Source organism: Geotrypetes seraphini, chromosome 3 (assembly GCF_902459505.1).
Source record: "Geotrypetes seraphini chromosome 3, aGeoSer1.1, whole genome shotgun sequence".
NCBI lineage: Eukaryota > Metazoa > Chordata > Amphibia > Gymnophiona > Dermophiidae > Geotrypetes > Geotrypetes seraphini.
The window spans coordinates 280012715-280025331 of record NC_047086.1 but is presented as its reverse complement, the minus strand read 5'-3'; the positions used below and the strand labels follow the sequence as shown (position 1 = coordinate 280025331).

Genomic DNA, 12617 nt, shown 5'->3' with positions numbered 1-12617 from the left:
AATTTTTAAAGGTTGTTTGAATTTGTGGGCTCAGAGTGAGTGAGTCTAGCAATAAGTATACTGAGATTCTTGATCTATGATTTTAGGGGGAGTTCATACTTCCCAAAAGATATTTTGAAGTCTGGTATTTGTCCACTTGTGTAAGGAACCCAAAGAATCTCTGTTTTGCTTGGGTTCAGGCAGAGTTTGTTGTTGTTTGCCCATTCCTGAGTAGCAGTTACACAGGCAATCAGTTTACTCAAAGCTGTGAGTAGATCATCATTGGCATACATATAGAATTTTGTGCCCATTGACCGAAGCAGCTCTGACATTTAAGGACCCATAGTTCTGGATATGTTATCCTTTCCCACCCACCCCGCTTCTTCCTTTTCCTTTGTCTTTTTATTTTTATGTTTCTTTCCTAACATTATTAAATCACAAGAGGATTGTGAAAAATTGCAAAAGGACCTTGCAAGACTAAATGTCATCTGTCATTTTGATGCCCAATGTTAGCAAGCTCAAAGTGATGCATATAGGAAAGAGGAAACTGAAAGCACAGTTACTTACCGTAACAGGTGTTATCCAGGGACAGCAGGCAGATATTCTTGACTGATAGGTGACGGCACCGACGGAGCCCCGGTACGGACAATTTTAGAGTGATTGCACTCTAAGAACTTGGAAAGTTCTAGTAGGCTGCACCGCGCACGTGCGAGTGCCTTCCTGCCCGACAGAGGCGCGCGGTCCCCAGTTAGGATAAGCCAGCTAAGAAGCCAACCCGGGGAAGTGGGTGGGACGCAAGAATATCTGCCTGCTGTCCCTGGATAACACCTGTTACGGTAAGTAACTGTGCTTTATCCCAGGACAAGCAGGCAGCATATTCTTGACTGATGGGTGACCTCCAAGCTAACAAAAAGAGGGATGGAGGGAAGGTTGGCCATTAGGAAAACAAATTTTGCAAAACAGATTGGCCGAAGTGTCCATCCCGTCTGGAGAATGCATCCAGACAATAATGAGATGTAAAAGTATGAACTGAGGACCAAGTAGCAGCCTTGCAGATTTCCTCAATAGGAGTGGAACGGAGGAAAGCTACAGATGCTGCCATCGCTCGAACTCTATGGGCCGTGACAGAACCTTCCAGTGACAGTCCAGTCTGAGCATAACAGAATGAAATGCACGCTGCTAGCCAATTAGACAACGTACGTTTAGAAACAGGACGTCCTAATTTATTCGGATCAAAGGACAAAAAGAGTTGGGAAGCTGATCTGTGGGGTTTCGTACGCTCTAGATAGTAAGCTAGAGCCCTCTTACAGTCCAAAGTATGCAGAGCCTGTTTCCCAGAATGAGAGTGAGGTTTCGGAAAGAAGACAGGCAAAACAATGGATTGGTTGAGATGGAATTCAGAGACAACCTTAGGGAGAAACTTTGGATGTGTACGCAGAACCACCTTGTCATGATGAAAGACTGTAAAAGGTGGATCTGCAACTAGTGCATGTAGCTCACTGACCCTCCTGGCAGAGGTAAGAGCAATAAGGAAAAGTACTTTCCAAGTGAGAAACTTGAAAGGAGTCGTAGCCAAAGGTTCAAATGGAGGCTTCATTAAGGCGGAAAGAACCACATTGAGATCCCAGATTACAGGAGGGGCTTTAAGAGGTGGTTTCACATTGAAAAGACCCCGCATGAACCTGGATACCAGGGGATGAGCTGAGAGAAGTTTCCCATGAACCGGCTCATGAAAAGCAGCAATGGCACTGAGGTGGACTCTGATAGAGGTAGACTTAAGGCCAGGGTCAGACAAAGAAAGCAGATAATCCAACAATGGCTCCACTGCCAGGGAAGTGGGATCAAGATGATGAAGAAGACACCAGGAAGAAAATCGTGTCCACTTCTGATGGTAACATTGCAGAGTGGTTGGTTTCCTGGAGGCATCTAGAATGGAACGAACGGGCTGAGACAAAAGAGTATCATGAGAAGTCAGCCCGAGAGATACCAAGCTGTCAGGTGCAGAGACTGGAGGTTGGGATGTAGAAGGGTCTCCTGATGCTGTGTAAGCAGAGAAGGAAACAGTGGAAGAAGAAAAGGTTCCCTGGAACTGAGTTGAAGTAGAAGGGAGAACCAATGTTGCCTGGGCCACCTAGGAGCAATCAGAATCATGGTGGCTCCCTCCCTCTTGAGCTTGAACAAGGTTCGTAACATGAGAGGCAGAGGAGGGAAAGCGTACAGGAACAGATTGGACCAATCGAGGAGAAATGCATCCGCTGCCAGACGGTGAGGAGAGTAGAGTCTGGAGCAGAATAGGGGCAGCTGGTGATTGTGAGGAGCTGCAAAGAGGTCTATCTGAGGAGTGCCCCACTGAGCGAAGATGGACTGTAGAGTTAAAGGATCGAGTGTCCAATCGTGAGGCTGGAGAATTCTGCTGAGCTTGTCCGCTAAAGAATTCTGTTCTCCCTGAATGTAGATAACTTTCAGGAATAGGTGGTGATCTGTGGCCCAGGCCCAAATCTTCTGGGCTTCCTGGCACAAGATGCGAGAGCCTGTCTCACCCTGCTTGTTGATGTAGTACATCGCAACTTGATTGTCTGTGCACAGCAGGAGAACCTGAGGAAAGAGAAGATGTTGGAAGGCCTTGAGGGCATAAAACATCGCTCTGACTTCCAGGAAATTGATGTGATGCTTCATTTCCTGGGCTGTCCAAAGTCCTTGAGTTTGGAATTCGTTCAAATGAGCTCCCCAGGCATAAGGGGAGGCGTCGGTGGTGATGACCAGTTGATGAGGAGGTAGATGGAACAGAAGACCTCTGGAGAGATTTGAGGATATCAACCACCATTGTAGAGACTGACGAAGAGATGATGTCACAGATATGTGTCGTGAGCAAGGATCTGTCACTTGGGACCACTGGGTAGCTAGGGTCCATTGAGGAGTGCGCAGGTGAAGACGTGCGAAGGGTGTGACATGAACTGTGGAGGCCATGTGACCCAAGAGTATCATCATTTTCTTGGCAGAGATGGAACGTTGTGGAAGTACCTGCTGACATAGAGATTGAAGAGTGTGAAGACGGTTGGTCGGCAGGAACGCTCTCATGAGGACTGTGTCCAGCACCGCTCCAATGAATTGAAGTCTTTGAGTGGGGTAGATTGATCTCGAACCCCAGAAGTTGGAGAAACAGGATGGTCTGGTTGGTGGCCAGGAGTACTGTCTGAGATGAATTGGCCTTTATCAACCAATCGTCCAGGTAAGGAAAGACCTGAAGGTGGTGAGAGCGTAGAAAGGCAGCCACCACAATCAGACATTTGGTGAACACTCATGGAGAGGAGGCATGGCCGAAGGGCAGCACCTTGTATTGGTAATGACAGTGATTGATCATGAAACGGAGGTACTGTCTGGAGGTCAGATTGACCGGTATGTGAGTGTATGCGTCTTTGAGATCGAGGGAGCATAGCCAGTCGTTTTGATTGAGAAGAGGGTAAAGAGTGCCTAAAGAAAGCATCTTGAATTTTTCTTTGACTAAGCATTTGTTGAGATCGCGAAGATCTAGAATTGGCCTGAGATCTCCTGTTTTTTTGGGGACTAGAAAGTAACGAGAGTAGAATCCCTGTCCCTTTTGATCTAGAGGAACTTCCTCTATGGCATTCAAAAGGAGGAGGGATTGAACCTCCTGGAGAAGGAGAGAAGACTGAGGAGTGTTCAAAGCAGACTCTCTTGGCAGACTTAGGGTAGGAACTGTCTGAAAGTTGAGAGAGTAGCCGTAGCGAATGATGTTGAGGACCCATTGGTCCGAAGTGATAACTTCCCACCGGCTGAGGAAAAAAGTGAGACGGCCACCTATAGGTTGAGGTAGGTGGGTAGATGTGGTGACGCTGGCTATGCCCTGGAGAATTAAGTCAAAAGGGCTGCGTAGATTTCTGCTGTGGAGGCGGCTTCACAGGTTGTTTCTGCGGTGGTCTAGGAGTCTGTCGTTGTTGTTGACGTTGACGCCTAGGTTGCTGGGGAGCTGATGGCAATGGACGAGCCACATAACGGCGTTGGTAGGCCGACTGCTGTCTGAAAGGCCGTGCCGGTGGAGTCTTCTTTTTTGTTTTGAGGAGAGTATCCCAGCGTGTCTCATGGGCGGAGAGCTTCTGGGTGGTCGAGTCCATGGATTCCCCAAAGAGCTCATCCCCCAGGCATGGAGCATTAGCCAACCGATCTTGATGGTTGACATCAAGCTCGGATACTCTCAGCCAGGCAAGGCGGCGCATGGCTACAGACATGGCCGTCGCTCTGGAGGTAAGTTCGAAGGTATCGTAAATGGATCTTACCATAAATTTACGGAGCTAGAAAAGAGAAGACGAACAGTGGTGAAAAGGAAGTCGTTTCCGCTCAGGAAGGTACTTTTCAAAGGAAGCCATGGTGGTAAGGAGATGCTTGAGATAAAAAGAAAAATGAAAAGCATAATTACCAGATCTGTTAGCGAGCATCGCATTCTGGTATAATCGCTTACCGAATTTGTCCATGGCTTTACCTTCTCTGCCAGGAGGGACAGAAGCATATACACTAGTCCCCGCAGACTTTTTAAGCGTAGATTCCACAAGCAGAGATTCATGGGGAAGCTGTGGCTTGTCAAACCCAGGAATAGGGATTACTTTGTATAATGAATCCAATTTGCGGGGAGCTCCTGGAATAGTTAAAGGAGTCTCTAGGTTTTTATAGAAAGTTTCCCTCAAGATGTCATGAAGAGGGAGTTTCAAAAATTCCTTTGGAGGCTGGTCTAAGTCAAGGGCATCAAGAAAGGCCTTGGATTTTTTAGACTCAGCCTCCAAAGGAATGGAAAGAGATTCGCACAAGTCCTTCAAGAAAGAAGTGAAAGATGTGGAATCATGTTTGGAGGATGGATCAGGAATAGCAGGATCATCCTCATCTGAAGAACACTCACCCTCAGAAAGAAAAGGCTCTTCGGAGTCACCCCACAGATCAGGGTCCCTAATATGGGAGCAGCGGTCCCGAGACTCCGGAGTAGAGGGTTCTAGGTGTCGGGATTTGCATGCCGACTTACCCGACCTCATAGATACGGTACCAGGAGATGTTACCGACTGCAACGGTGCCGAAGTCTGCACCGACTGATGCTGGGCTCTCGGCTCCGGTGCAAGGACTGGCATTGATACCGATGATGCCGAGTGAACCGGTACCGAAATAGTGGATGCTGACAGTAGGGGCTGCTCCACTGCCGGTACCGGTGGCTCAGACCGGACCGGGACCGGAAGGTTCGGTGCCAAGAGAGCAGGAAGGAGTTGTTGTAACTGCTCCTTGAGCTGCACTTGTAGGATAGCTGCAATGCGCTCATCCAAAGAAGGCACCGGTACCGCCTTTTTCTTTTGTGGTACCTGCGGTGCCGCTCGACGCCCCGAAGATGAGGAGCCCGAGGTCGAGGGACTCACCTCGATAGGGGCGGAGCGCTTCCGCGGGTGCCTCACGGTCGGCGGGACTAGGCTCGCTGCAATCGAGACCGGAGGACGCTCCAGCGGGGAAGGCTTCTTAGCCGGCTTACCTGGGTGTTGCGACGCCGGCGCGGTGTCGACGAAGTGGGTGCCGACTGCAATGGAGCCGAAGCCGGTGTCGATGACGCGGGATCGGACATTTCGGCACCGAAAAGTAATCGCTGTTGTATCTGGCGATTTTTTAAGGTACGTTTTTTTAACGTGGCACAGCGGGTGCAGGTGGAAGCCTGATGTTCAGGACCTAGGCACTGTAAGCACCAGTTGTGCGGGTCCATGAGGGATATAGGCCGTGCACACCGCTGGCACTTCTTGAACCCTGGCTGGGGGGGCATGAAAGTAAAAACGGCTTCTGCCAAATCGAAGGCCGAGGCCTCGATGGTGGCAGAAGGCCCCGCCGGGGCAAAACCGAAATGACGAGAAAAATAAAAAGTAAACGTTCGTTTGTTGTTTTTTTTTTAAATAAAGAAAAGAAATGAAGGGAAAAAAACTTCCAAAAAAGTTTCGCGAGCGGGAAGGCGTTAAGGAAAAAATTTCAACAGCCGTTGAAAAAAGTGACTTCTTAGCTCTGCGGAAACTAAGAAACTGGGGACCGCGCGCCTCTGTCGGGCGGGAAGGCACTCGCGCGTGTGCGGTGCGGCCTACTAGAACTTTCCAAGTTCTTAGAGTGCAATCACTCTAAAATTTTCCGTACCGGGGCTCCGTCGGTGCCGTCACCCATCAGTCAAGAATATGCTGCCTGCTTGTCCTGGGATAACTATAGCTATGTGATACAGGGTTCCACATTAGGAGTCATTGCCCAGGAAAAAGATCTAGGTGTCATTGTTGAGGATATGTTGAAACCCTCAGTTCAGTCTTCAGAAGCGGTTAAGAAAGTAAATAGAATGTAAGGAATTACCAGGAAATTTTGGAAAACAAAGATGATAATGTTATAATGCCTTTGTATCGTTCCATGGTGTGGGCACAATTCTGGTTGCTGCTTCTCAAAAATATATAGTTGAATTGGAAAAGATATAGATAAGGGTGATAAAAATTATAAAAGGGATGCAACAATTTCCCTAAAAGGAAAGACTGGAATGGTTTGCCAGAGAATGTGGTGAAAGCAGTTAGCTTAAAAAGTTTTGGATAACTTCTTAAAAGAAAAGTCAATAAACCATTATTAAGATAGACTTGGGTTAATCCACTATTTATTCCTAGGATAAGCAGCATAAAATCTGTTTTATTCTTTTGGATCTTGCCAGGTATTTATTACCTGGGATGGCCAATGTTGGAAACAGGATATTGGGTTGGATGGACCTTCAGTCTGCCTCAGACTTGCAACTCTTAAGTCTTTATGTTTTTTGAGAGGTCCATAAATAATTATTAGCCAAATGGATCTGGGCTTCTTCACCTCTTACTTCTGGGAAATAGTAATATGAAATAGACTTGCCCGATGACCTGGACTGGCCATTGGACTCAATATGACCTTTCTTATATTCTTATGACTTCTTATGGTGATCTTTAAAACTTTCACTTTCAGTTCTAAGGAGAGGGAAGAGCAGCATTGTAAAAAGAAAAAAAGGATTACTTTGTTAAAAAGCTCCAGTTTAATTTGGGTTTGCAGTCCAGCAAATTGAGATCATAACCATAACTGCTTCTCTACATACAGACAAAATGTATCACTTCAAAAGCTCTTACCTTTATCATATGATAGGGAATTATTTTTCTTAAACATATTGAGGTATGAAATGGGAACAGGTGACTTTCGCTGTTGATTATCAAGAGGTAGGTACATAGTCTGAAACAAAAAAGAAATAAGTGTAAAACACTGTAGTAGTCAGTCAGTGGTATTCTTATAGAGTGAAACTAACTCAGCAGTATCAGTGGTTCAGGATAGAAAACTAAATTACATAGGTGATGTTACTGATGGAGTCTGATGTGGGAATTCTTATCCAACTGTATTTATTAAAAAGCTTTTAAGAAGGCTCATTTCCCACCTGCTACTGTTGCATGTGTAACCCCTTGTTTCTCCCAGCAGCGGCAATTCTTATGTTCTTATGGTAGCAAGGAGCACACAAAGTCTTTTCTTTTTGTTAGAACTAGAGCTGGAACCCTGGAGTCCCACGCAAGCACACACCAGACCTTCCACTCTCTCCTTTCTCTCAGAAATAAAGGAAGTCCATTCCAGCATTGTAAACTCCAACATGAACTTTACTCTTCTGAAGATTGAAAAGAGGCACTCTTTTAAATACTGAAAACAATTACTTTCAGAACACAGTCCAAAACTATTTAAACTCCTCCTGTCCTTCAAAAGGTGATGCTGTAATTCCTTTGGAAATCAGTTATGGTCAGTTGATGGGTTCTGCCAAAAGACAAATTTCCCATCCAGAGCCAGATCCTAAATTTCCTCTGGAGTGAAGTTACAAACAGACACCTACAGGAAGTCAAGAACTGGCCAGGCTTCTCAATGGTTTTGTTCAAGCTTCTGAAACTGCTAGAACCCATATTCTGAGTCCTTGATCATTTGCAGAGGTGCCTGCCTGTCTGTGTGTAGACTGTGATTCCCATGGAGACCCAGGTGCAGGAGCTTTATTCAAACCTCCTATGTCACAAGTTCACACACTCTAGATGTTATCCATTATTACCTATTGTTTATTCCAACTGCAGTATTTGTACAGCTCTGCAAGGCAGAGATACCCTTCATACCTCAACACACAGCACTGATTTAAACCACTAAACATGCAGCTCTAGGAAATAGATGCACCCCTAAATACCCTTCAGTAATGCATGCTATTTCAGCCCTTGTTAAAACTTAGATGAGAATACAACTCTTTAGAAGTGTGAAACCTCTCTACTGGGACTCCCTACATCTCCTGTTTCAATAGCATCCTTCAAGGATACTTCACACCTAACCATCCACTCCTGGGTGACTGTCAGCTTTCCCCTCATCTCAGTTTAAAAGCTGTTCTATCTCCTATATGCCACAACTGAAGGATTTGTAAAGCAATATCCTCTGAATACATCTAGAGATGATGGCCTTGGAAGCGGGTATGCCTTGTCTTGCCTGATTGGTTAACACGAAAAGATGATCTGAGAGACAGAACTCATTAGTCACCTCCAGGTAACGCAATATGATTCTCCTGATATCCAAAACCTTTAAGGCCTTGTCTTTTTTTTTGAACCCTATGAGGTGAAATGCTGGCAACCTAACCTCTTGGTTGACATGGAATGCCGAAATGACCTTCCGTAAGGAGGGAATCATACGCAAGGTCACTCCTGCTTCTGTGATCTTGAGGAATGGCTCTCTGCATAACAGTGCCTGCAATTCTGAGACTCTCCTGGCAGAAGTAATTGCCACCAAGAAAACTACTTTGACCAAGAGATCCATAAGGGGGGCTTTTTTGTAAGGGCTCATATCTCGAGCCCTACTGGTTCTTCTAAGACAATATTAAGATTTCAGGATGGAAACGGGTCTTGAACCAGTGTCTAGATGGACCACTAGCAAAGCTCTCTCTTCCTTGGCCCTGGAAGCATGTGAGCCCTGCTACTTGAACTTTAAGGTATGTCACTGCCAATCCCTTGTCAAGGCCCTCGTGGAGGTACGCCAGAACTGCCGAGATTGGGGTCTTGCCTGGCTTTTTCTCTGCTGCACTAGTGCTGAAATATCTCCAATGCCTTAGTATAGCTTAATTATAATATCAATATCCAACAAACCCAGACAATAATTAATATGCAAAAATTGTTTTGATCCTCTGTAGATTTGTTATTCTCCTTTATGCATTTCATTTAGAGATCGCATAAGCCATTCTCTTCATCGGATCATTTATATATATATATATATATATATCCTATATAATAAAACGCTAGCCGCGCATGCACACTCAGACCTGCGTGATCTGTAATCCCTGATCTGTGATCCGTATGTCCGTGGTCACAGTGCGTATGCGGCAGCCAGATCGGGAAAGCACAGCACAGCCGGCGACTCCCCCCTCCCGCCCTCACTCACTGCCAAAACCACCACCTCCTCCTTCTTGCAGGCTCACCCGCCTTTAAATGAAGAGAAAAGCGCTGCACCGCGCTAACGCTGGCTTTGCTGTCTTCTGTCCACTGCGGCCCGCCCTCTCTGACTACTTCCTGTTTCCGCTAGGGTTGGCCGCAGTGGATAGAAGACGCCAAAGCTAGCAGCTGTAGCTGTCGATCTCCGTTCCTCCAGCGGGGGGGGGGGGTCTGGGAGGAGAGGGATCGCGGCTGCTGAGCGCCCCCACCGAGGAGCCCAGCAACTTTCCGCTGCCCGGGACCCGAGTCATTTACCGCCCCCCCTTCCCTTCCCGTGGGCCCGACTGGCGATTTAAGCAGCGTGTGCAGCAGTCTTCACACGCTGCTTCGTGCCCTTCTACTGCCCTGATTTGCTCCGGACGTGCCAGAGTAAATCAGGGCAGTAGAAGGACCCGAAGCAGCGTGTGAAGACTGCTACACACGCTGCTTGAATTGCCATGTGTAGTCGAGCCCGTGGGGCGGGAAGGGAAGGGGGGGGGGCCGGCAAAGGACTCGGGACCGCGTTTGTAGTCGCGACTGCGGGAAGGGAAAGGGGGAAGAGGAAATGCTAATGCTGCTGCACAGGGAACTGGTGTGGGGGGAGGGAATGCTGCTTTGGACAGACAGAGGGAGGAAGGGAGACAAAGACACAGGGGCAGGTGCACAGGGAACTGGTGTGGGGGGAGGGAAATGGAGGGGGAGGGAATGCTGCTTTGGACAGACAGACAGACAGAGGGAGGAAGGGAGACAAAGAAAAGAAGAAAGACACAGGGGCAGGTGCACAGGGAACTGGTGTGGGGGGAGGGAAATGGAGGGGGAGGGAATGCTGCTTCGGACAGACAGACAGAGGGAGGAAGGGAGACAGAAAGAAAAGAAGAAAGACACAGGGGCAGGGAGATACACAGAAAGACAAACAGACAAAGGGGGCCAGGGACAGAGACAGACAGAAAGAAAGACAGCGGGAGTCGCGTCAGGATGGGTGCGGGACTTTATTTTATTATAATTCAAATAATTTGAATGTCAAGTTTGAATGTCTTATAATATAAACAGGTAGGGGAAATGAAATGTTTTTCAATGTATTAAGAAAAGCTAATATCACCTTGTATTTTTTGAAATTATTGATTGAATATAATAAGTATTTAGCAGATGAAAAACGGTATAGAATGTTTTTGACTGTTCAAAAAATTCCTTCAACGATCTTTTTACTAGAAATATGGATAGATTATACATTCTAGAATGGAATGATACTTCAAATGATAAATTAACATATAAGTATACAAGATCTTAGATAAAAGTAATATAGTTTTTAAACAAGGAAGAATATAATAAATATTAGATAATAAATAAGAACTTAAATATAAAAACGAGATATAAGCCCCTAATTGGTTTTAGAAAATTAATAAATAAATTAACTATTGATATTAATACTAACAGATGCTGTAATGAGCAGATCCTTAATACTATTATGTGATTGAATCATGGTCCAGAGCTTTCTTCCTATGGAATGTATGTAAGAATGAATGAAGATGTATGTATATATAACCCACTTCTCAGAAGACAATACAAGAAGAATAAACCTATTAAAAATCCTTTCTCGGATTCAATGGAACTACAAATCCCAGAAGTCCTTGCAAAAGGAAACACATGTAAAGAATAACTCTAAAAACCGGATGAACTATGAACAAATATGAATAAATAAACTACTAGACTTGATAATAAAGGATAAAGGATTACATCGGATGAAAGATCACAAAATAAACTAAAATTAGATTGTCGCTGGAACCGGAACTTATTCGGAATTAACAAACTATTGAAAAGAAATGAATAATACTCTGGATATAAAAAATAAGAAGAAGAAGAAAGGAAGAAAAAATAATATTTACTTGGATGAATAAAGATAATGGAATGACACATCTTTAACTTTGATATATCTTAAAAAATGAAACTAGGAAGTATGTTATATGAATGAGGTATGACTCTATATAATGAAGGAAGGAAGCTCTGGAACGGGAAAAAAAAAATCTCATTATATAATATATAAGTTTAAAAGAAATATAAGGATCTAGAATATATTCATAAACTTATATATTACTTAAAAATATTATAAAGAAATAGAATTAGAAAATATAAAGGTGATATATATGAATTTAAAAAAAAATAATAATTTACAATATTTTTCATATTTTTTGAATTAATAAGATATACTAATAGGTATAAAATATGAAAATGATATAGAAAATAATATTTGAAAATATTAAATTTAACATTGGAAAAAAAAAAAAAGGGCAAAATGTTTAAATATTATATGGAATGTTAATGTTATTTAGTAATATTTGATATATTTGTGACTTATATCTGAATCTTAACAGGAAATGGACTTTTGAGGAGTGTTTTGATACCTGACCTAAGATGCGTGTTGCACAGTTAATATTGGGGGGGGAAGGGAGGGGAGGGAGGGAAGAGGGGAAGAAAGAGAATGGGGAAAATATATTATTACAATGTGTGGATATCTGAAAATAATAATCATATGATTTCATGTCAAATTTTAATTACAAAAGTAAATGGACCTAATATTCCGGATCATATAAAAGGAAGTTTAGAAGATCCTATATCTTTAAAAGAAATAGAAACAGCATTGAAGTTTCTTAGAGTTGGATCCGCTCCAGGTGGAGATGGGTATACTGTTGAATTTTATAAATCATTTCAAAATATCATTTTACCACATCTGTTAAATTTATATCAATATCAAATAAAGGATGAAAATATTTCAGGTACTATGGCAGAATCGATAATTATAGTCTTACCAAACGGTACTGGGGTTTAAGAAAGGATTGGACAATTTCCTCTTGGAAAAGGGGATAGAGGGGTATAGATAGAGGATTATTACGCAGGTTCTGGACCTGTTGGGCCGCCGCGTGAGCGGACTGCTGGGCACGATGGACCTCAGGTCTGACCCGGCAGAGGCATTGCTTATGTGCTTATGTGCTTATAAGATCCTACTCTGGTTTCAAATTACAGGCCTATTTCGTTATTAAATGTGGATAATAAGTTAATGGCTAAAGTATTAGCACTTAGATTGGCAAAAGCTCTTCCTTTCATTATAGATGTACATCAAACAGGATTTATTGCTAAAAGACATTCATCAAATAATACTAG

The 12617-nt window shown here is 44.1% G+C and overlaps 1 protein-coding gene across 5 annotated transcripts in view; it reads right to left on the bottom strand.

Annotated features, from left to right (window-relative positions):
• Window positions 1-12617, bottom strand: part of LOC117358015 (centromere protein J-like) — a 324580-nt gene that overhangs the window by 111063 nt on the left and 200900 nt on the right. For all 5 annotated transcript variants that reach the window (XM_033939403.1, XM_033939405.1, XM_033939406.1 and 2 more), the window contains exon 13: window positions 7125-7224. In XM_033939403.1, the coding sequence (XP_033795294.1) occupies window positions 7125-7224 (100 nt within the window). The remainder of the gene's footprint in view (window positions 1-7124; window positions 7225-12617) is intronic.